Source organism: Aythya fuligula, chromosome 3 (assembly GCF_009819795.1).
Source record: "Aythya fuligula isolate bAytFul2 chromosome 3, bAytFul2.pri, whole genome shotgun sequence".
NCBI lineage: Eukaryota > Metazoa > Chordata > Aves > Anseriformes > Anatidae > Aythya > Aythya fuligula.
This window is the reverse complement of record NC_045561.1, coordinates 19,251,224-19,276,957: the sequence shown is the minus strand read 5'-3', so window position 1 is coordinate 19,276,957 and position 25,734 is coordinate 19,251,224. Positions and strand designations below refer to the sequence as shown.

At 36.0% G+C, this 25,734-nt stretch overlaps 1 protein-coding gene across 1 annotated transcript in view; it reads left to right on the top strand.

Moving 5' to 3' along the window:
• Positions 1 to 25,734, top strand: part of USH2A (usherin) — a 396,028-nt gene that overhangs the window by 128,783 nt on the left and 241,511 nt on the right. Inside the window, 3 exon segments of the mRNA XM_032183742.1 lie at positions 15,817 to 15,947; positions 23,581 to 23,707; positions 24,115 to 24,216. Coding sequence (XP_032039633.1) covers positions 15,817 to 15,947; positions 23,581 to 23,707; positions 24,115 to 24,216 — 360 coding nt within the window.

Below are 25,734 nucleotides of genomic sequence, written 5' to 3'. Positions count from 1 at the left end.
TGAGGTAGAAATGTACAGTGTTTCTGGCTTTATAAGCCATGGACTGAAATTTTCCTAAGAGCCTCAGTGTACGTACTGGGTATTATGGGAGGAAATGTGCTAATAGTTCACAAGCAGTCCCTCCCCAGAGCTCTTACTACGGGACAGGGCTGAGATGGGTGCCCGAAGCTTTGGGCTACTCTGTAGTCAGACTTGGTAGTCCGATACTTCCTTTCTAAAGCAGCCTGGGATTCAGATTAATCAGGGTCCCTGTGCCCAAAAACCCCACTGTTAGCTGCTTAAGGCAGCAGCAGTGTTCCTGCACTGAAATAGCTGGGAGTCAAACGCTTTGCATTTGCTTGGCCAGCTTTCCTCTAAGGCTAGGCCGTTGTACACTAGAATGTCTTGCTGCTACAATAACACCATTTCACCCTTTTGTTAGCAAAATACAGTTTAGATTTTTTATTTTAATTTAATTTCATTATTATTATAATTATTATTTAGAGTGGTTATTTATTTATTTATTTATTATTTTATTCAGTGTTTTTAACTGCATCTATCTATGAATCAGGTTTAGTAAATAGACTTCTACTGGTAAGGATGAGGCAAGTTTTTTTTTTTTTTTTTTTTTTTTTTTTTTTCCCACTTCCTTATACACTGCCTTAGCTTCACAAGCAAAACTTCAGGATAATCAGTGGGAGTAAGATAAGTTGGCTGTCTTCAGAATAAAAGAGGAATATAGAGCATCATGCTTCTCAGTAATTTTGTATGTCCAATCACCCATTTTTTTAATTTAATGTGTCACAATATTTTAATCATGATTTTCCGTGTTGCAGAAACCCTCTTTTCTTGGGAGAAGGGGAGACAGAGAAAAAAATCAATGAATTTAACAGCAGCAGAAGAGAGATTTCCTTCATCATTCAGAATTAGTCATGTATTCTGTAATCACTCATGTTTTAAGCAATAATGTGAAAATCAACACACAGGCTGGCTACAGCAAAGTGGTCTTTAATTCAAGAATCTCTTAAAGAATTAAAATTCTGAAAGATGACATAAGATCAATCAATAACTGCCTGAAAATATCACAATATATTGAGGGTAAATGATGTCATGCTACGTTAAAGAAAGTATTTTAATTATTGTCCTTATTTCTTTGCTTATGTTAATAAAATTGGTTGAATATTAATCTTTACATCTCTCTTTTGCATTAGGAAGACAAAGTTGATAGTGTCTGCCCTAAAGAGTTTACAGTCCAAATGTAAGACAGGATCAATTACAGATGTGTAGAAAGCAATGAAAGGATATTTTATGAAAGTTACTCTTTTAATCCCAGTGTCTCAGCAGTTTAATTTATTCCTTGTTTAGTGTTACAAATTAACTTACATTGGGCAAACAGAATTATGATAGTATTTAGAAAATGTGCACAATATCAGTTAATTTCCTGTCATTATAAGCTTTTTTATATTGTTCACTTTCTCATTTACCTCAAGTTGAATCTTTGTGTAAATTGTGTCTTTTATTTAAGCCTTCATAGTTTGAGTTATATGCCTGTTTATACTATTGAAATATCTTTATTCATGCTTTTTCCTGGATCACCGTTTCTACTGACTATGCCAATGTAGTTCAGAGTAGCTTATTTGGAGATATAATTTCCTCTGAGTATGGAGATATAATTTTCTTGGAGTATTGATGAGATGCATGAGAAAATAATGAAATCCTTACCATTTGTGGAAAAACAGTGAAACACCAACAGATTCAATTTTGTGTACCTGCTAGCCTGTTACATTTTCATGTGCATGCTGACACACAGGGAAAATCTCAGCCCCTGGGTAGGAAGAAGACATTACCTCTGAGTTCCACTAGTGCTGGCATTATTTTGTACCATCTCAGTTGCTCAGGTAGGTGGCTGTAAGAAGGACTGAGCATAAGCCTGGCTGTATCTATCTCCTGCAAAGCATATTTGTCACTATAGTTGTATTACTGGATGTAGTACAAGAGTTTTTTTCATGCTCTGAATGTTGCTGTATTACTCTCCTAAAAAAACAGTGGTAGGCAGGACAACTGAATTGTATTTATCAAAGTGTTTCCTAGTAAAGTGATTATTCAGCTGATAGATAAATGGTATTTTGATACCACACTAGTTCTGTTTTATGCTTCTCTCTTGTATTGTGCTTAACTATTATATTGAGTATTATATTATATTTTGATTCTTGGGAATAAGCCAGGCTGCAAATTGATGAAGCAACCTCCACAGCTGGTTTACTCCACTGGGTCATGTTTTCTTTGACATTCTTTACAGAAGCTAGGCAGAGTGGTATATGACCTAAAGTATGATTACAAACAAGAAATCTGCTCTTTGATTATTGGGCCACATACCTATGCTGACACACCATGAAAGCAAAAGGAAATGATAATAGCTGATGCTGAACAACTGCTACAGGTGGTTTTACTTGTAGCAGAACTGCCCTAGTTCTGTTTTCAAAAGCACACCAGGGGCTGTGACATGATAAATTCTTCCTTGGGAAAAGTTAGTGACAGTACGCAGGGGTCATACCTTTGCAAAAGTTATTTCTAAGAATTTCTAAGAGAAAATTGCTAGATTTCATTGATTCCCATTCCTTCTTTCTGTTTTCTGCATATTTTAGATTGTGGGTAGTTGCTTACTTTTACAGTACCAAACAGAGCTATCATGTTAGCTTCATACTGTTGCCTTTTATGCCTCTAATCACATAGCCATGTAAAGAGAGCAAGGCCAAGGCTATCTTTCAGGATTATAGTTGAACTACATACAGTGCAAGAGAAGATGGACTGAACTTTTCTCTTTCCATTCTGTTCTGATCTGTAAAGGTGTGTGAAAGTGGTTTGTTTCACTGAAGCCAAATGTGAGGCATTGAAGCAAGTGTTAGGTGGTGTTTCAGTGCCAGTGGATCATTATTTAGGTATAATTGCCTGTGTAAGTGCTACAAAGTGTTTTGATGCTTTCAATGAACATTTTATGTCAAAATCCCTTAAGAACTTTACTTACTTTACAGACTCTGCAGTTCCTAAGTGCAAAGGCACACGGATAGCATAACAAAACATAGTAGCATATTATTATTTTGTAGTGGTATCTGCTACACTTTTAAGGTGCATTTCCACTGGGTGGCAAATATTTTGAAGGCAATGAATGAGCCTTCACGGTAACCTAAACTGATGGAGATTAAGGGTGTTCACTGTTAGCTGGTATGTCATGAATGTTCTAGCACAATGCAAATGTGAGAAATGTGAGTTCATTTATACATAAAATTTGCAGCTTTATTCCGTTCAAACTTTCTTTAGACTTAGTTCCTGCAAAATTTTTTAGGATTCTTCTTGGAGAAGTCATTATGTCAAGAATAGTCAGAAGAAATACTGCCACAAATATTATGAGGTGAAAATGTAATATATTCATTTCAGTTAGTTCTTCATTATCTAAAATGTTACCATTTGGTAATTTTATTGTAGTTCATTGGTATAGCTTAAAACTTAGCTTGGATATATTTAAACATTTTTTTTTTTTTTTTTTTTTTTTTTTTTTCTTCTTTCTCCCATTTCTGCTGTGGTTAGTATTTGTTGCTAAGTTTGTAACTTGAAACTGTGCTTTCTGCTGTTTGCTTTGTGGTGTTGTACTTGTTTCTGAAATTTTTTTCTTTCCTGTCACATTACAATTTTCATCCTGTAGTATTACTCGAGACACTGTTTAGCTTATTTTAATTTTTTGTTGTTGTTGTTGTTTGTTCTATATGTACACTAATCAATAAGCTTCCTCACTTGCTGCAGGATTTATCCAGTTTCTATGATGCTGTGTGATTGCATTCTGCCTTGGCTAGCACACTGTTGTCTAAATTTTCAGTGTTTCAGATCATTACACTGACTTTAATTTTGATGTATTTGCATTTTACTCAGTTCTAGTCATACTCTTTTCCCTTGATCAGTTAAATTACTCTCTGTGCAGTGCTACATTTGTACTACTGCTGGAAATACTAAGTAAAGGCTTATAATTGAAGTGCTATTTACAACTACTGACCTCCAGCTCATTTCTGATTTCTCTGTGATATTGACCTTTTATAGATTGCACAGTTGTAAATCTTGGAAGCGATTCTTCTTGTCATCATATTTCTAGTAATTATGATTTGCATTGCATTAACACCTAGAAGCCTCTCCCACCTTACCCTTGTTGCATAAGATGACCTTTTTTATGCACTAATTCACATACGGGTAACAGAAAACAATCCTTTTTCTAAAGAATTTATTCTGAAATGAAGATGAATGCTTGCCTCTATTTCTATACTTTTAATATCAGAGTTTGAAGTCAGGAAATTGCTCATAGAAGACTCAGTCTTAGAAACTATTTTCTAACAAAAATCTGAGTCTGTTGACCTTCATTTCAGCCTATGTAAAGATAAATAAAGATAAGGATTACAGGTATTATTTGAGAGAGACCCCATTTTGAGTAAATTTTGTTGGACGATTATATCAAAGCATTAACTGAAAATTGGGTTGATGATTCTTCTTTGTATATATTTCACTTCAATAAAAGCAACACAGAAACCTTTAGTTGATCCTTACCCCAAGCAGTACTTGATTCTTGGAATTTCAGGCTCACAGTTATTTTTTCTACTCTGGTAGCTACACTCTGAAAATAATGCTGTTTGGTTGTATGCTTGTTGTATACCATTGCCATGCACACATAGAAGACATTTCTGAATTCTGTTCCTAGACTTTCTTAATGAATTTATTTCAGGGCATTAATTTCTTTAATGATTGTATTGTTTTAAACTTGTTTGTAAACAACTGGATGTTGACTCTAATGGCAGGGGAATGCTAACAGGTAACGGTATCATCTACATCTCAGGTTTCACCCTATCTCTTGTATGTTTTCCTGAGGTCCTCATTGATTTATTTAGACAAATCTGGGAAGTCAGTGTCCGGTGCCTTTTGTGTGTTGCTAAACTCTCAGATAATTCTTATGTCAGTGTTTTGCAAATCATCATAATTTTATCTATCTGTTCTTTTTTATTTATCTTTTATTTATCTTTTTCATTTATCTTCAATTTTAATTTCCTTGAATACTGTCTTGTGTGTTGATAACATGTTGGGAAGCTTCCTCTCTCCCTATCTGTTTTTCCTAGACTTCTCCTATCCTTGTATTGCATTCTCTTCCCTGCTTGCTAGGTGCAGTAATCCATTTTTTTCATTGTGTCTTCATATGAGAGTATTTTCATGCCATGATCTGAGCAGACTTATTATTTTAAACTTCTTCAGATAAATATAAAATCTTAAATGCATTAAGTATGGTTTGTTTATTTATATATATTTTTCTGGGGTGTAAAGAACTGGCTGGATAAGTCTGTAATAGCCCAGTTCTAAACTGTTTGCAGCTATTGATGTGCAGAGTAATATTAATATAGACTCAGAGTCTGCTCTTTAGGGAAGTCTTGTAATGTTCTGCATAATATGTAGTATTCAGAGAAGGTGGTTATATTAGTTTTTCTCAAATTAAGTTAAATGCTTAATGTTTAGGTAATTTTTCTGAGTATATATGGACATTTTGCTAATTTAATATTTATTCAAGTGTATGGAGAACAAATTAGTAATGAAGTTTTCAAATATTACCAAACCTTATGCAAGGGATATTGGCCACCATCCTTCAGGAAGGAAAGTGGAGCTGGGGAAGTTAAATAATGGCTCTTGGGTCACATAGCTCAGTTAATGGCTGGGTACAGACTCAAGGTCCCCTGATTTTGAATCTTGTGATTTAACCAGTAGGTATCACACTACACCTGAAAGAAGAAAACATCACTCCATAAGTGAGGGGAGAAAGTGCAACTAATACATCAAATCTTATCAAATGACTTTAAACTTATCTTAGCTTTCTTTTCACCAAGGTTTGCTGTAAATCTTTCTTGCTAGGGAGCAGAAAGACTGGTGTCCTTGCAAAAAGGAGAAGATTGATTTACTGCATTTATATGGAACCAGCAGAGTCTTATGAGTATGTAATAATGAATTAGAATCCTATGGCTTTTACTTCTGTGTAATACTTCAGAAGACCTTAAAGACTAGAATATGTTAGTAGGAGTTCATACAATAGAAACTTATAAACGAATGTGTCTTCTGCACAGAATAACAGCATAAAAAATCTTTTAGTATGTGCGGTATTCTTATTCTTCAAATACTCTAATTGATTGTTCATTGGGCTCAGTCAGCCAAAAGTGGAGAGAAACTTTGTACAGACATCATTAGTTTTTCTCCATTTAAAGATTAATCATGAAGAGCTCTGGCTCTTTAATTCTGTAATTTGTATATTTAATGGGCTGCTGCAGAATCTATGACAGTAATTAGCATAGCCTGAAAACTCATTAATACGCAACAACATGATTAATGCAGCATTAATGCAAACATGACTGAAGTTATTTGGGTTATGTAGTAAGAAGATTAAAGCTAAAATGTCCTGTTTGTTTTACCAGTAGTGGGTATAATGGGGTAGCAAGCAAAATAAGAAAAAACAGGTATCAAATTAGTCCTTTTAGTGTAAAAGAGATGCTCATTTCTCTTCAAGAGAATTTAGAGTTTTGCCTGATAGTTGGTTTCCACAAGAAGTGCCACATGTTTCTCCCTTTCATTCATCATATTCCATATTTATACTTGTACAACCTTTCAGTTTGACTTAGCTTTTTTGCAATCTGAGGCATGAAGAGTATATATAAAAGAATATGTCTTCAAATTGTGTCATTCTTCAACTTAAACTTTTGCAAAATGTTGGTTTTCTTTGGAAAGAATTTTAAAAACAATCAATTTCTAGCTTCTGTTTTTACTATCATCACAAAAGAAAAGGGGCTGCTGGACAGACTTTTATAGTTTGATAAAACTGAGATTTTTGTGTGTGTGTGTTTGCATGTACCTATATGTGTGTGCGTATGCATATGTCTGTATGTGTATGACTTCTAAGTACGTATTTTAAATTTCTACTAAGAAAAACAAAGCAACTTAGAAATGGACAGCATTTACTTGACTGATAAAATTAGTAAATCAGTTTAATGTTTGTGATGATGAACTTCAAAAATATTTTCAAATACATTAAGATAATGGCAAAATATGGAGCCTCTTCCTGTACTCAGCACAACAAAAATCGACAGATTTGGAAAATTACTTTCCACCTTTCCTGAATAAAATACAGAAACCTATAGGCCATCATATATTCTGGTAAACTCCCTACATTCAGCAGAGGTTTTTCATGATCATGTCTAGGAATGTCTGAGCTCTTTCATCTCCTCCAGTTCTCTTGTCTGTTATGTGAAAATAGGTTTTCCATTTTTGTAAGCATTTTTTTTGAAAGATTGTATTTCTGATGCAAATATATATATATTTTAATGTATTTTAGCTAGAGTAATATGTATCATGCAGAATCTCTCTCACAAGGAATGAATAATGACTAAATGTTAATTCAATGGAAGTGTATAGTAGCATAAAAGGTGGTATGCTTTCATGAAATATGCGCTGAAACCAAAATCGAACAATTTATTGAACTAATTTCCAGTTAGCTGAGCATTTTACTCATCTATCTCCCCTCCAGTTAAAAAGGAATTGTTTTACAAGTTCTGTGGGAAAATTTACTTTGATTAGGCAAAAGCATTACTAAGCAGTCTTAGTGTTAAGGAAGTGCTTAAAGTTTGTCATCCTGAAGAAGTGGTGATAGCCTAGTGCTACAGTCAAACATTTTATATACAATTTCTATAAATTTTAGGGGTCATTATGTGCAAACAAAGGCTATAATAAACATGAATGGATCACTTTATTTGCCAAAACTTTCTGTTCGTATGTTTGGAATGTACAATTATTTAATTATTTATACTGTTCCATTTAATAATCTAAACAGAATGGAAACACAAATAGGGTTTCTTGGAGAAATTGCTCTGAAAATACATGTTTCACGGATGATGCAAAATTCATTTCTAATAATGGTTTGTGATTTTCCAAATACTAAGTTGTTTTTGTTTGTTTGTTTGTTTGTTTTTAGCTGCAATGTAAATTGTTTTCCTTTTATCATTTCCTAGGTCCTCAGAGAAAATGTCCATAATACTCTAGGGTATGAATTATTATTATTACTTTTTAGTCTTATACGTTTGGGTTGGGATTTGATAGGTCTATGAAAAGTTAACCTAACGGTATTGTTGACAGCTTCTAGGTTGGACATATATTTTGTAGAATCATAGAATGGTTTTGATTGGAAACCTTAAAGACGATCTGGTTCCAACTCCCCTGCCATTTCAGGGACACTCCTGTCCAGACCAGGCTGCCCAAAGCCCTATCCAGCCTCGCCTTTGAAACACTTCCAGGGATGAGGCATCTGCAGCTTCCCTGGGCAACCTGTTTCAGTGCCTCACCACCCCCATAGTAAATAATTTCTTCCTAATGTCTAATCTAAATCTACCCTCTTAGTTTAAAGCCATTACTCTGTGTCCTGTCAGTACACTCTGTGATAAAGAGTTCCACCTCAGCTTGTCTGTAGGCCCCCTTTAAATATCAGAATGCTGCTGTAAGTTCTCTGTCTGTATGGCTGTTCTTGACATTTTTGGACAGGTTTGGTTATGCATTTTTATATAGGTTTTTGTGAAGTAGCATGGGACTATTAAGCCTTGTAGCAGCTTCTAAGTATTTGTTGCATCTAAGAACTTGTATATATTGGCTCTTTTGAGCTGGACTCTGGATATCCAGTTGTAGAGAAGGGTACATTACAAGTACTTTAGCTGCGTACACAGGACACTTAAGATTAATCTTAAACTCACTTCTCTGAAAATCTCTCAGATATTGTTGTAGATGTCTTCAATTACCTGTGCCCCTACCTTAACTCTCCCACTCAAAATTGTAAAAAGTCAAAATATAGTTTCTGAATAGTGTGATTTTTTTTTTTTTTAATTTTTAAAATGCTTTTTTTTTTTTTTTTCAATTCTGTTGATTTTGAAAGATGTTTCACAGGAAGCTAAACCTCATTAGCTTGTGTGAATAAAGTTTCTAGTCAAAAACAAACAAAAAAACAAACAAAAAAACCAACCCTATAACTTATTATTTTGCAAGAAAAAATGTTTAAGGTGAATTTATTGCTGTAGTAATTACAGATTGTTAGTATATGATGTTCTAATGTGTGGGAGATCACAGAATCACAGAATTGAAGGAGTTGGAAGGGACCTTGAAAGATCATTGGGTCCAACCGCTCTGCCAAAGCAGGTTCCTTAGAGCAGGCTGCCCAGGTAGGCGTCCAGGCGGGCCTTAAATATCTCCAGAGAAGGAGACTCCACAACCTCCCTGGGCAGCCAGTTCTAGTGCTCTGTCACCCTCACCATGAAGAAGTTCTTTTGCATGTTCGTGCAGAACTCCCTGTGCTCTATTTTGTGACCATTACTCCTTGTCCTGTCCCCATAAACCACTGAAAAGAGATTGGCCAAATCCCTCTGTCTCTCACACTTGAGGTATTTATACACATTGATGAGATCGCCTCGCAGTCTTCTTTTCTCCAGGCTGAACAGACCCAGGTCTCTCAGCCTTTCCTCACAAGGAAGAAGCTCCAGGCCCCATATCATCTTTGTGGCCCTCCGCTGGACTCTTTCCAGGAGATCCCTGTCGTTTTTGTACTAGGGAGCCCAGAACTGGACACAGTACTCCAGGTGAGGCCTGACCAGGGCAGAGTAGAGGCGGAGGATCACCTCCCTTGACCTGCTGGCCACACTCCTTTTAATGCACGCCAGGATCCCATTGGCCCTCTTGTCCACGAGGGCACTCTGCTGGCTCACGGTCAACCTGTTGTCCACCAGGACCCCCAGGTCCTTCTCCCCAGAGTTCCTCTCCAGCAGGTCATCCCCCAGCCTGTACTGATACATGTGGTTCCTTCCCAGGTGCAGGACTCTACACTTGCTCTTATTAAACCTCATTTGGTTTCTTCCTACCCATCTCTCCAGCCTGTCCAGGTCTCACTGAATGGCAGCACAGCCTTCTGGCGTGTCAGCCACTCCTCCCAGCTTTGTGTCATCAGCGTACTTGCTGAGGGCAGACACTATTCCCTCATCAAGGTCGTCGATTAAGATGTTGAACAAGACTCGACCCAGCACCGACCCCTAGGGAACACTGCTAGTCACAGGACTCCAGCCAGACTCTGAGCCACTGATTACCACCCTCTGAACTCAGCCAGTCAGCCAGTTCTCTTGTAATTACTGTCAACTCCTCTATCCCGCACTTTCTCAGCTTTGCTATCAGAATGTCATGGGAGACAGTATTGAAAGCCTTGCTAAAGTCAAGGTAGATTATATCCACTGCTCCCCCCCCATCTACCCAGCTGGTGATGCCATCATAGAAGGCAACATGGTTGGCTGAGCATGACTTCGCCTTGGTGAACCCATGCTGACTACTCATAAACTTCTTCTCTTCCAATTACTTGGAGATTGCATCCAGAACAAGCTATTCTAACACCTTTCCAGGGACAGAGGTGAGAGTGACTGGCCTGTAGTTTCCCAGATCCTCCTTCTTGCCCTTCTTGAAGACCGGAGTGACACTGGCTATCCTCCAATCTTCAGACACCTCTCCTGTTCTCCAGGACCTTTCAAAGATGATAGAGAGTGGTTTGGCAATTACCTCTTCCAACTCCCTTAGCACATGTGGATGCATCCTTTTGGGACCCATGGATTTGTGTGTGTTGAGCCCACTCAGATGCTCCTGAATCACTCCCTTTTCACCAAGGGGGGAGATCTCCACTTTCCAGACTCTTTCTCCTCCCTCCAGGGTCGAGGAGTCCCGGGGGAAAATGCTATAGTTTATTCATTGTTTTCCCCTCACTAACAACTGGCACTTCTCAACTCAAAATAATGCCTGTTAAATATTTTTATGAAGACCTTGCAAGCTGCATTGAGTTGCACCGGGAGAATCTGAACCCAGATGTGAATCTGAGTCTCAGTCTGAACTGCTGCTGAAGTCCTCAAACATGGTAAACTTACATGAAAGATGAAAAGAGATAGTGTTAAAATCATTTCATATGTGTTTTCTGTGTTAGACAAAGAGCTGGGTTCTGGCTCATCTGATATTATAGTAATAGTGTATACATATATAAATATATATTTAATTTTAGTCTGTTACTAAAAGGAACTCTTAAAACTGTGTACACACAGAATAGCATACTGGTATTACTTCTCAGTTTCATGCCTTTAAAATGCCCCTGTTTGGTCACTTAAACCTCATTCCTCTGCTAACTTGAACGTGTCATCTGTGAAACTAGGACAGAATATCCTGTCAGAAGGAGAGACTCTGCCCTAAGATGCTTTGGAATACTACGAAAAATTAATAATAAAGTAGTAATTTACTACTTGTCCTTTTATTAGTGTGTATTCTTACTTTTGTCTTTTTGTTCATTTTGGACAATGCTTGTATTGCACTTTGTGCAATACTGTTTTAATTTAATTCAATTACAGAAATTAATGTAATTTAATTATAACTAAAGATATTCTGACAGCTTCTCCAGTTGTGACTGTAATGTCAAATGGATTTAAGATTTTATTTGAATGATGTACATGGATGTTTAACTTGTTCTAGTGAAATTTCCTGTGGTTTTTTTTTTTTTTTTTTTTTTTTTTTTAATCTCAGAAATGATAACAGCATGTCGTGAACCAGTCATTTTTGTTGCATAAAGAGGCATATTGGGTGAATTCTTCAGTTGCAATTCAAGATTCAGTTGATTAAAAATACATTGGTACTGTGCCCCACAGCTGGTCATGTTTTACAGCCAGTATTTAATACCGAGGCAGAGATGCAGTTTCTGTATGTGACAAATTACAGAAGTAATTGTAATATCATTGTTTCATTTAATTTAAATTATGTTTATGTTTATATTTATCTATTATATTAAACATTAAAATTAAGGTTTAGAAATGCATACCGAAGACAAGTCTTTGAGAAAGAGAAACTGTCTTGCAAAATCTATCCCCCAAAATAATGGGGGATAGAGTTTTACCGATGATCCATTGTGGTTTTCAAATTCTTTGGAACTTCACATTTTCAAATGAAAGCTATATGTGGTTAGGTTAAGGAAGACCAATTTTCAGTGCTCAGTGCCAATAAAGTGGAAAAATTACTGAAACTGAATGACATACTGACATACCCTTAGTTATTACAAGTCTTGAAGAGGATTCCCATTTTTGGACTTCACACTCAAAATGAAACAACCTGGAGAAATGTTTTCAGGCTTTTTTTTTTTTTTTTTTTTTTTTTTTTTTTTAATTCAGATACTACTGATAAAAGTACTGATTTCTTAAGTTTTTATGTTCCATTGAAAAACAGGCTTTAAAATAATCCAATCATGTTTAGGATGCATTTCTTCAATTTCTTCTCTTGTGCTGTGGTGTTTTTTACAGGTGGCATATTTTTTTCCTCAAACCAAGGGTCTGCAAAGTTTGCAGAATTTAGTCAGCGAGACATCAACTTGCACAGTATTTGATTTCTCCATTTTACTCATTTCTAGAAATAGAGAAAAGCACTAATACTGAGGCATAGAAGTACTTAGAGATTATATGAACTTCCTTATCTCACGAGAAACTCCAAACATACCGGAATTTCAAGGAGTAAAATTTCTGAATTCTGCAAAAGGTGACAAATGAAGTTAGAAGAATTTGCTTCGTGTGAATGAAAATGAAGATTTCTGACTCATCAAAACTTTATAAGAAACAATGGCAGTTTTATAGGCGGGAATTAAGGTTTTATAAGCCACCTCTTCATTATCCAAAGGAGAAAGAAAGCTTATAATGCTTTAATGTATATTATATATAATATATATTTTTTACATATATAATATACATTATATATATATAATGCTATAATGTATGTAATTTAAAAACTTCAAGAACTACTGCAATTTTACTGTTATGAACAATATAATTTACTTTTTCTAACAATCAATATTATAAAATATTGATGTTTTTATGGAAACTCAATTATGTCCTTTGCAGATGTCCTTCTGAATTAGGTGTAAGGAAGCATTCTTTGGTCTTCAGAAATGTCTTTTGGAAGATTGACAAAAATACTGGCATCTTGTTAACTTAGCTGTATTTTCCAGTGTGGAATTATAGGCCAGCCATCAGTCAGCTGCTACAGCAGGTGCTGATACTGATGGAACCCCAAAGAACAGCAGTAGTGATTTCTGAGCCAGGCAAAGCTATGCTCCCTCTCTTTTCCTTATGTATGGATACTGTTTATTTATTTTATTTTTATTATTTAATTTGCTTGGTGTTAGTTGCACACAATTGATCTTGCAAGCATTTTAATAGCATGACTGATTTTCATTTTCTAAGAGAGAATGTTTTATGTGTGTGAGAAGGCACTTCTTTGTTGTGAGGGTGACAGAGCACTGGAATGAGTTGCCCAGAGTGGTTGTGGAGTCTCCTTCTCTGGAGATATTCAAAACCCTCCTGGATGCCATCCTGTGCAATATGCTCTACGTGATCCTGCTTGGCAGGGGTGTTGGAGTAGATGATTTTCAGAGGTCCCTTCCAACATCAACCATTCTGTGATGTGTGCATGATACTGTATTACATAAAAACATTTATATGATTAAGAAACAGGGTCAAAGGATATTTTTTATGGGTATAGATAATAACAAGCATGATCTACTATGAATGTGCATCAGAATTATATATATAAATTTATATATATATTTGTAATAGATGTTGTCTATAAGAAAAAAAATCATCATTTGCAATTTTCTGCCTGGCAAAAATGGTTAAATGTGTGTGAAAAGACCAAGTAGTATGATAGTTCAGTAAATGCCAATAGACTACACTGTTCTGTAAAAAGCATTTTACACAGAAATGTCATGGAAATGTATAGTTTATGAATGAGGTAGTGTTACTGGAAAATTTCTGGATATAGTAGAGATGTGTTTTTTTTTCCTCCTCTCACTAGCCCTTTCACCACTTTCTTCCAAGTCACCCAACAACTTCATGATTTTACAAGACAATATTTTCTTTTTACCATGAAATAGCGCTAGAAATTTTGCTCCTTTTTCCACCTGCTGAAATGGAAAAAGAGAAAGGAATCACACTCTATCAGGATGAATTTGACTGGGAATTTGAGAAACGTTTGCTTCCACGCTCTTCTGGAGATGTTGATTGTGACATGACTGTGGGATAAGGGGTGAAAAAAAGGGATAAGAAGTCTGTGTAAAGTGGTGAGAGAGAGATATGGTAATAAATAGACCAAGTAGATAAATAAAAATTTAGCATGAAGATGATACATTTAGAATCATTTTAATATAATGTTACATGCTGTATTTTGATCTTGTCAGATAAATAAATGGCTCTGGAAGGAGATGTCTTTGCGTTAATGTTAACTCCAGGGAGCTAGCAGACTCTTTATAGTACTCATCTGATTTTTAGCAGCTCCTGGTTATTTTCTTATCTGTTCAATAAAGGGGTGGATCTTAAATTTTGCTAAATACTTCTGTGCTGATCATCTGCCTAATTGCATTTGGCATCTATAGTCAGATTTACCTTACCATTGCTGTTCAAAATTGTTATTTATTTATAAGAATATACATGGATTGTGAGACAAACTGTAATGTAATGCAGAAAATATATGGACTATATCACCCAGTATTCACTAAAGGCATTATTCCAGTGTTTCTTTAAGTGTAGAATGTATGTTCCATGTTATACTTTTGAAGTTGAGACAAAAAGGTAGATGTTTCTATTGCTGCCTTTTTGTTTCCCTATGCAAAAAATAAAATAAAATAAAAAAATTAGTTGAGTAAAAGCACAGATCCACCATACACTGTCTGGTTTTGTACATTAAAAAAATTCTGCCACAATGGGCCTATGGTTTTGTAGTTTTTTGATTTGTTTCTGTCAGATGATTTTCTAGGATCTTAAAAAGAAAGGCATTATAGTCATAAAAGGCTGGTGGCTATCCAAAACTTGTTTATTCATAGCTGTGCTTTTGAAAATGGGATACATCATTTATAAGTTCTTTCATTAATATGTCTTTAGGTTGTTACTGAGAAAGTTTATACTGTGGACAGCAATATGTAGGAGCTGTTTAATTAGCTTGTTTTTCTTTTTTATTTTTTTTTTTGGTATTTTATTTGTAGGAAAAAAAAATAATTGTTTTATTCTATGCCATTTGAATGACATTTCATGTGCTGAGGCAACATTTTATCAGGAGCCAAATGCAGACTATTCATAACGATCTGGAAAGTTCTTAATTAAGCATAGTTCATCAATTATTCCTTGGGATGTTCCCAATTTTTATTAAAGCTTGTTCTTTTCCAGGTGTTATTTGTTCACATAGGTGCCATCATGTATAAATATACAGAGAGATATATGTATCTTGAAACCAAAAAAACTTGATTCTTAGAAACACTTTGGTTTAGTAACCTCATTCCTTCTTTACTGATAGAAATGTTAGGGTGCATGTTGAAATCAACATGTAAAATTTCCTGTTCTTCAAATATTAGAATAAGAATTATTCTAATAAGAATTAAGAATTAGAATAAGATTCTAATATTTGAATTATATTTTCTTAAGAAAGCATGAATATCTTTATTTTTTTTTACCGATGAGTACGAGCTCTGAAATCATTGAAGTTCTCTCAAAGATTGACTCAGAGTGGATTATGAGAATTTCTTCTACAATGACTAACAGAGGTTTTAGGTAGACAAAACTTCCACACCAAGCTTTTAGTTTACCATTTTACTTCTGGTTTTAAGTCAACTTTTTGTTTGTAATTACACTGTCATAACACATAAAAATCATTTTTCGTATTAACTTTCTGTTTGCTTTTTCTAACCAGGTATTAAAGTGAAATTTAAAACCCAGGAACCTGATGGTTTAATTTTTTTCTCTGCATCACCTGGGAATCAAGAGGAATATATTGCACTTCAACTGAGGAGTGGACGTCCTTACTTTCTCTTTGATCCACAGGTACACCAAAAAAACAAGATTCTTTACTTACTTATCTATTTATTTATTTAAAAGAGTTCAAGTTAGCTGGCCCTTAGTTAACTGGAGATTTTGGGGAAAGAAATGTTCTTTTTTTTCCTCTTTTTGGTCAGTACCATCAAACACCACTACAACTTAAAGTAGCAATATATCAAACAGCTAGAAAGAATTAGTTTTTGAATTTGTAAATAAAGGTTTTATATTTTTTAGTCATTCATTCCTAAGCCTCCTATCTCGAGACTGTCTTTCCCTACTGACATCTTATTGCTATCAATGTGATGGAAGTAGTCTCTGACTTCCAGCAATTATGACTAGAGCAAAGACAAAAGAAATCAGGGAAATATCAAATAAAATCTACAAAAATTAAAAATAAGATCACATTCCTTACATTTCTATTTGGGTATTTTCTGTTTTCTGTGCACTACAAAAGTGGATCTTCTCATGAATAATTACAAAGTTGGTTATATTTCTGTAGTGGGTTTACGTGGCAAGGTTTTGGTAGCAGGGGGCCATAGGGATGGTTTCTGTGAGAAGGATCTAGAAGCTGCCCCATGTTTGGTAAGGGCCCCACTGTTTTCCAGAGCTGAGCCAATAAGCGATGTTGTTTTGCGCCTCTGTGAGAGCATATTTAAGACAGGGAAAAAAATGCTGCGCCACACAGCAGCTGTGAGAGTGAGAGGAGTGAGGAACAGCGTTGCAGGCGCCAAGGTCAGTAAAGAAATAGGGGGAGAGGTGCTCCAGGCGCCAGAGCAGAAGTCCCCTGCGGCCTGTGGTGAGGACCGTGGTGAGGCAGGATGTCCCCCTGCAGCCCATGGAGTACCACGGTGGAGCAGGGTTCCACGCTGCAGCCCGTGGAGGAGACCACGGTGGAGCAGGTGGCCCTGCACTGACAGAGGCTGCCGCCTGTGGAAGACCCCTGCCAGAGCAGATTCCAGGCCGGACCTGTAGCCTGTGGAGAGGAGGAGCCCACGCAGGAGCAGGTGACCTGGCAGGAGCTGCTGCCCGTGGGGGAGCCAGGTTGGAGCAGTTTTCTCCTGAGGGATGGACCCCGTGGTATGGACCCATATCTGAAGCAGTTCTGGAAGAGCTGCTGCCTGTGGGAAGCCCGCGCCGGATCAGTTCATCAAGGACTGTATCCCATGGGTGGGACCCCACAGCACAGGGGACGACAGTGACTGAGAAGGAGCGGCAGAGAAGAAGTGCTGTAGACTGACCATAGCCTCCATTCCCCCGTTCCCCTGTGCCACTCGGGGGGAGGAGGTGGAAGAGGGTGGATGGGGGGGGGGAAGGTGCTTTTGGTTTCTTTCCTTTGTTTCTCACTTCTCTAGCTTGTTAGTAATAAGCAATAAATCTTACTATCTCCTTATGCCGAGTCTGTTTCGCCTGTTACAATAATTACTGCGTGATTTTCTCGTCCTTATCTCAACCTTTGAGCCCTTTTCACATATTTTCTCCCCATTCCTCTTTGAAGAGGGGGAGTGAGAGAGTGGCTGTGGTGGAGCTCGGCTGCCCACTCGAGCGGAACCACGACAATTTCATAAAATCAATGTGAGCATTTTCTAATTTCTAATTTTCTAATCAGATTTTCTAATGATACTGACAATTTGGTATCATATGTATCCACTTACATGCACCATTTCTGTAGAGTTACAGCTCCTCCAGTTGCTGGAGGGCTGGGTCACTTTATCAGCCACATATACAGTTGTGCCTAATTAGGTGGTTGGCATTGTGTCTATTGCTCCAGGAGTTGAATAGAAATTTGTAACAGTATAAAAAGGTGTGGATTTAGAGATGTTACAATCCATTTTGCTTCCTGAGCTCTGACATGGAACAGGCACTGGTGCTCCATGAACATGCAGAAATGGTGTGCAGCAATGAACCTTTTATTCAGAAATGGACGATCTGTAGAGGAGGCATGGTGTTGCCTGAAGGCTAGTGTGAGATGGATGTCATGACAGGGAGCCAATGGATTGTAGAGGGCCTAAAACTAAATCTGTATTCATCTTTCATATTTTTAAGCACATCTTTTCTAATGGCTATAGTATTCTTAAGAATGAATGAAAGACAGAACTAAAATTATTGAGCAATGGCTTTATGCAGACTTCTCAGTTCTGGTTTGAGAGTGATGATCAGATCTGAATTTTTAGTTTCTTATGTCCATCCATCTTCTAGAGCATATCTCCTTTTTTTTTCCTGTTCTCCTTTCTATGGGACTGCCTTCTGTCTTGCTGGTTTACTCTTCTTCTTCCTACTCATTGGGAAGGATCGACTGATGGAGCCATGGTCTCCAGTTCTGGGATTGGCAAGGGGTGGAGGAAGCACCTGGGGCTGCCCTTTTTTTTTTTTCTTTTTTTTTTTTTTTTTCCCCCCACAGAGGAGCTTAGAATAGGGTCTGAATTTTTGTTATCTTGTCCTGTGCTTTCTGCTCTCATTTGTAATTTATCTGAAAATGTTTTTTCATAAAACTGGTTCTTTGGGCCAATGCTCCCTTCCCTTCTCTGACAGTGCTGGGTTTCAGCATTTCTGACACCAATTCAAGCAGCTTCTGTGGTTTGCTGAGTTCAGCCTGTACCTGATTTGTCACTTGAGGCAAGCTGCTTCCCAGAGCTTCCCCTTATTACATAAGGAGGAATCACTGCTAATGCTTCCAGATTTGTTTTTGTACCATCCTTTTGGGGAACAATTAAAACATGTATTCTTCATGGACATGAGACAGAGATGTCTTTGAAGGTTTTCCTTTGAAACAGATGAAAAGACAGAGGTAGGAAGTTCATTTCCAAGGTCTTATCAAAAGGACTGTAGAGGTCAGTCTTCTGCTGACATATTTGTACTGGAGTTTTAGTACTGTAATTTTGTCATGTATTAATGTGTTAGTGTCCAAAGGTTTCTTTTTGGATTAGGATTGAATTATCAATTAACAAAAAGTTGGTGTTGTAGGAGCACAAATACATCAAACTTTATTCTCATGTGTTTAGGTCCCATAATAGTTGCTTTACAGCCTTCTGGAAATGACAGTTCTAATTAGCCATGTGGGGTCTTTCCATAGTGCATGAACTAGTCTGGTCTCTAACAGTTCCAGGAAGATCTGCAATAAGGAGTTCTTTCTCCTCATTTGCCATGTAACTAGTGGCAAATACTGAGAAAAGACAAGGAATTTCTATGCTCGAAGATTCAGACTAGTTTCATAAAAGGCATTTAAACACCTAAATCTTGGTAATTTCATAAATTTATGCCTCAAATCTTTAGCCTCTACTTGGATTTATAGTTACAAACCTAGATATAGCCATGAAAGACCTTTCCCTTATAGTTATGGTAGTTCATATATACTGAAGAGAAGAATACATAAAGGTCCCTGCCTTTCTTGTGCTTAATTCTCCCTCTCCACTGAATCTGTGCAATGTTCAGGAAGAATGCCATGAGTGCTTTGTTCAAAGATACTAGTGCATTCCTGTTGCTACTGAACACATCATGGTGTAGTCTTTTCTGTGACTTGACACCTTGTGGTGATCCTATGGCCAGTTAATGCAACCAAGGTTTTCTCTGTCATTGAAAGCTAATGGGCTCCCAGGTAGCAGTGAAAATTCTTGTTCATGTTTTGTATTATTAAACCTAATTCTGTTTCGGTGTGCCAGCCCTTAACATTCCTGTTGCAAGGGTATTGAAATCTTTCTACATATTAATGAAGCCTTCCAAGTTTGTGTCCTTGGCAAGTTTCATGGGATAACCCTGCTTTTTGAGCTTCAAACCTCTAGGAAATAATAGTGATTGAACCTTGTGAATATTATTAAATAACCTTCCTCCAACTCAGTTGTTCCTTTCTCAATATAACTGACTGTTGTCATCTCTTCTGCCATCTTCCTGTCCATGCAACAAACTTCTGTAGTTTCTTGAATGTAAGTAACTGCTTACTATTATTTGCTATTCCTATCCTATAATGTCAGATATCACGTTCTATAGCAATTTTCATTCCTTCATTTGTGTATTGCTGTTTGCATCAGAATGCAAATGTTTTAATTGCTTCTTATTAATAGCATGAGGCTTCCTAACCAAGTTATATGCATCATTTTCTCTAATTACAGTCATGACATATACGATAAACATTTATGGCCCTACCTTTGTACACTTCTATTAATAAGTGCAAAAATTCTTTTGATGACATCTATGTCTGTGGCTTTTTATCTATAGCAACTTGGTGTAGTATTCTATACTCCATTACAGCTGTGTCCTGTCACAGGTTAATTATCTTTACCCCTAGTCCCTTTCAGCATTCTTGTATATATCTGCTCATGATAAGCAGTACATTCTCTCTTCACTGTATGTGCTCTGGAGATAGACCTGCCAACTCTTAGTGGGGAATTTTCAGAAACATAACTTGTTCTTCTCTAAGTGTAAATTTCAAGTATTTGTCCTGTCCATTCATACTTCTCTAAACTTTATGTACACTATCATTCATCTAGTCTGACCATCTATTTTGTCTTCCTTTTATGTTGTCTGTCTGCTCTCCTCCTTTCTTATTCCTTTGTTGTCATTCTTTGCTGGCCTCTACTCATTTTTCAGGAGGCATGAGTTTCTTTTCTAACTGATCCCTTCCTTGGTCTTGTCTGCGTAGTTACATTGTTCCACAGACCTTCCTCTGAGCTTGGTGCTTCTGCAAACCTTCAGCTGTCTGTGAGTTTCTTCTCATCATAATTTCTTTAAACCTACCACTGAAGCTGCAGGTAATTTGTTCATTATTTTTTTTTTTTCTTCCCCAGAGAAGCACTGAATATGTTATACAAAGTGAAATCACTAACAGTGGAAATTTAATGCTAATCTGAAATACATTTTTCCTAGTGACTTAGGACAGTCTTCTGAAGAGAGTATGTCAGGATTCCTCTCCTAGTAATGGAGGGAATTCAATCCAGATCTTTTAGAAGATGATCTATTTACTAAACTTGCCAGCAAAAAGAGGAATACGAGTTTCTTTTATTTCATGTGCAAAGTAGTAGATGGAGTCTGAGGGTGATCTGTTATTCCAAGAAAAAAAGGAAGATTGAATCCTAGCTATGAATCCTAAAGGTGCCTTGCGGCTTGGCACTGGCAAAACTTCAGTACTCATTTATTTTCTCTCTGGTAGGAATTTGACAATTGAAAAAACCCCATTGGTGGAATTGTATTTACATTATGACTTTACTACCTAGCCAGTATTTTTGAGAATCCATATTTGTGATCTCTGTACATGTTTTCATGAACGTAAACATCCGCATGAAGAGCCACAGAGATTCCATTTTAATTATATACTACTGAGAGCTGCTAAAAATTAAGATTTACTGTATGGCTCAGCAAAATACTCCAGATTTGGTTCCCTATGTGTGTCAAAATGCATAACAAGTCATTTCACAACAGGATATTTGAGTATAATCACAAAGTCACTCAGGTGGTTCTCAGTAAAATGTCATACAGAGATCTTCAATGCAGTGCATTCTGAATCCTGAACACAGTCTTTTTTTCTTCCTTTTTTTTTTCTTCCTGAGATTAAGCACAGGTTAGCACATATGGTTGTGTGGTCCCAGATTGAAATGATCACAAATAAATGTAGTTTCTAATGTATAAAACTATTAATGCTCTAGACTGTTGCCAAATATAATATGAAGAACTACTTATTCAGGCACCTGATCTTTAGAATGCAGCATCGTTTGTAACAATTTTAACGCTAACTAAGTACACTTTGATGAGACAGCATTTAATAAAATGCTCATTAATTTCATCATTAGCAAGGGTATGCTAAGAAGTAAGCCAGTTTCTTATGTCACGCCCAATTAGCATCCCATGCTAGTAATCCCATTAGTATTGTTGAATTCACTAATGGAAAAACTAATGGGCATGCTACCAGGGCACATTAATTGGGCATGACACCAGTTCTGGTTTTAATTATTAAACTACGATAATGAAATGTGTGTTTGTAAAATATTAAAATGTTGAAATAGAAGAGAAGACAATAAAAAATAGTACAAGAAAGAGTGCTTATTAGAATGTAAGGATATATAACTTTGTATCATGGGATGGAGGACTGCTATACAAACTGTCTCAATACCAAGACATTGGCTGAATGGAGTGGGAAACATGCTATTTCCCATGCTGTTCATAGGAAATAATTTTTTTCTGTAATTATGTACATATGTACATATCATATATATTTTCATATATAGAATACATGGTGAGTTCACAATTAAAAATGTATCATAAAATATATACAGTATTTATAAATGTATATGATGACAAGAAATTTTTCTTAGATGCACATCACTCAAAGGCACAATACTGTATTTCAACAATGCCTTTAAAGTATTAATACAATCAGTGATTAATGGGTTTTCTTCATGTGCATAACTCTAAAGTCCTTGTGCCAGAAAGAGTACTAGATGATCTGAAAAGGAACGAACAAACAAACAACAACAACAAAAAAAGAGCTGTTTAATTTGGAAAAAATTTGGAAAATTTTAGAAATTGTTCTTGTATTTATTTTATGGCTTGACTAGCTTAACAAAGATTGCAAGTCTTTAATATCATCTAGTGTCTGTGCAACATAATGCTTTTCTTTTTACTCATCACCTCATACATAAAACAATTTTATTTTGTGAATAGTTACCACGTGGTTAAAGTACGTTATAAAGTTCTGAGACAATATTACTGGGATTACTCTGAAGATTGAACACATTTTGGATGTGAATCCCAGGAAAATTCTTGAAATAAAATAAATTCAAATATTGCTTTAAAAATGTGCATTTTGGATGGTTTACAGCCTTGAGATTTGGTTTGATATCTGCAGATGTTATTTAACTTGTACTCAGGAATTCAGAAAAGATTTTTCTGTGTTTTGTCATGGTCATCTCTATATTCATCCCCTCATGTCATTTTATATATATATATATATTGTTTTAATAAAACCAGGGAAAAAATTTAAACCACTTTTACAGTCTGTACTTGTACAAGCTTGTACTGTAAAAGCATCCTCATTAATTACCTTCTAGATTTTTTTTTCTGAATCTCATGGTATGACCTTTTTCTTCATAAATGTACTTTACCCTCTCACCTAAAACTTCAGTTCCTTTTGATACCAGGTTAACAGGGAAATGACACACTTCTTCAAGCATCCCTACAAATGTTCCTCTATTTTGAATCACTTCCAATAGACAGGCTCTGCAATCAACAATCCTAATGTGAAGGTGCTTTCTCTGAACTGAACAGTACATTGAATCATATCCATCAAACTTTACAACTGTAGCAATCCATGAAGAAGTTAAATGGAAACTCCATTAAAGAAAAAATCAGAAATCTGTGTGACATTACCCTCAATATTTGTGTCTCATCCTTGTTTTTATCATAGGAATGACACAGGTTTTTCTGTTTTTGATAGAAACTGTACTGGATCCTTCATTCCTTATGTATTTGAAGAGATTAATTTGGTGGGGGAATCAGTTATAAACATCATTCTGTATTCCAAAAGAAGCTATACAGAGGACTTTTGTCTTTATTTTCTGGATGTTAATATACCACAGTGGTGTGAAGAGTTAAGGTATAATTCTAAATCTTACCACCTTCCTGTTCTAACTTGGATTCTTCCCTTAATAAAAAGGGATCTGCAGTAGCAGTCACACCAGCTAATGATGGTGGAAAAGAGTACAACGATAACAGTTGGCACCAAATAATTGCTACAAGAATTCAAGCTCTGGGAAACATCACAGTGGATGGGCAGTACACAGGTAATCAATCCAGATTTGCTTCATTATTTTGGTACTATTCAGGTTGTTGCTCACTTGCTTACTTTCTCACTACTTGTGTGCATCCATACAACAAAAAATTCACTCTTATTTATTTATTTATTTTTTTAAACAAAATAGCTCCTCTTTTGTCAATGCATCTGAAGTATGTGTCTGCTGTGAATCTGATAATGTAATACTAGGAATGAGAAGTCTGCTTTTTTATGCTCATGAATGTATGATTGTGCTGATGCTCTTTTGTAAAATAGAATTGAAAATATTTCCAGGATATGTATGGGGAAATATTAGGAGATGTTCTACATTAGCATTTTTTATCCAATGTCAATATTCTGTTGAGCTGAAAATCTGTTGAAAGTATAAACACAATAATCTTGACCTATTTTGTTTAGGTTCTTCCTTAGCTGCTAGTGGCAGTACCATTATTGGAGAGAATACTGGAGTTTTTGTTGGAGGAATTCCACAGGGTTATTCTATTGTAAGAAGGGATGTAGGTGAGTATGACTGTGGTCTACATAATATGGTGTACCTGGAATCCTAGACAGTGGCACTGACTTAACTGCCTTTTCAGCAGTGTGGGCTGTATTGACGTTGTGCCAGGAACATGAGGACCATACTTAATTTGCTTAATTATTTACATAACAATTTGGAAAAAATAAGCCTACGCAGGTTGTTTAATTCTATATTTTTGGGACAGACTGAAATATCTGTATATGAGTTTTAATCAGCAGTAAAGCAATGTTACATCTAATGAGGTCTGTGTATATTTTAATGAATTATATAACTACAGAATTATAGAACTGTGTCTGCAAGCAAGTTGTATAGGTGAAGCTTATGTGTGTGTTTTACATTCTAGATTCCAAAGTTATTTTCCAAAAATGCATGAAAATTGTTTTTGCTAGCTTAGACACAAGGTTGTGCATCCCACCTGGTTGCAGAAATAGAATGTAGTGGCCTTTTTTAGGATCCTTCAGGGACTGTTGCATTGAACTTAGTGGTGTATGAATATATCTGTATTCTACAGCTGTATTTGTGTGGAGCTAGATCATTGCTGGCTTCCACAGAATCAACAGACATATGCCTTTATATATAAACTTGGCCTATATGCCAAGAGTATAGTCTACCAACAGATAACTGGTACTTTATAGTTCATAAAAAAACAGGATACAATAAGCTGTTCTCAGTGGATTCATATCCAGATTTACATTTTTTCATATAAATCTGAAAGCCAAACTGTTCATTAAGTTTGCATTCCCAACAGTGATAAAGACATGAAATTTAATTGACGGCTTGCACTGAGGTACACTATAATACAACTTCCTCTTTACCTTCTCTACTTCAGGTTACTAAACCCACAAGTTATGTGCATGTGTTCTTCTAAAACCTTTAGTTCATAAAATTATCAAGGATGTTTTCCGCAAAAACCTCTGCTAAATAATAAAAATCACATTAAATATCTTTCAAGAGAATACTGTCTACAAAACCAGATTTATACTTTTGTCTCCAGTAAAGAAAAAGAGACAGAAGTCATACATGAGTATTCTTTCTTTTTTTTTTTTTTTTTTAAATTGAAACAAGGAAATAAGAACTTCCTGATGGATCTTCTAGAAGTGTATTCACCCGTTGAAGCTTTTGCAACATTGCTTTTTCCTATTTAGCAGATGCATGCCTTTCTTCACAATATCCACAATAGTTCAATAGTTTTTTTTTTTTTTTTTTTTTTTTAGAGAGAATAAGCCTAAAATATTTCCTTGGAATCTTCATAGAGTAGTTGTATTCTGCTGAGCTGATGTCACCTGTATGCAATATCTCAACAAGTTTAAAATTTTCTGGCTATGTGGTAGTAGCTGCTGTCCTTAGTGACTAGATGCATTCATAAATCTGAATTTAGTTTGGAGACAGATTTATGAAGTTAATGATAGTGGTTATCAATTCAAAAAATGCACATATGTGATAGGGTATGATATGCATTCATCCCTATGCTTAGTTGCAGGTGATTGGCTTTAATAAAT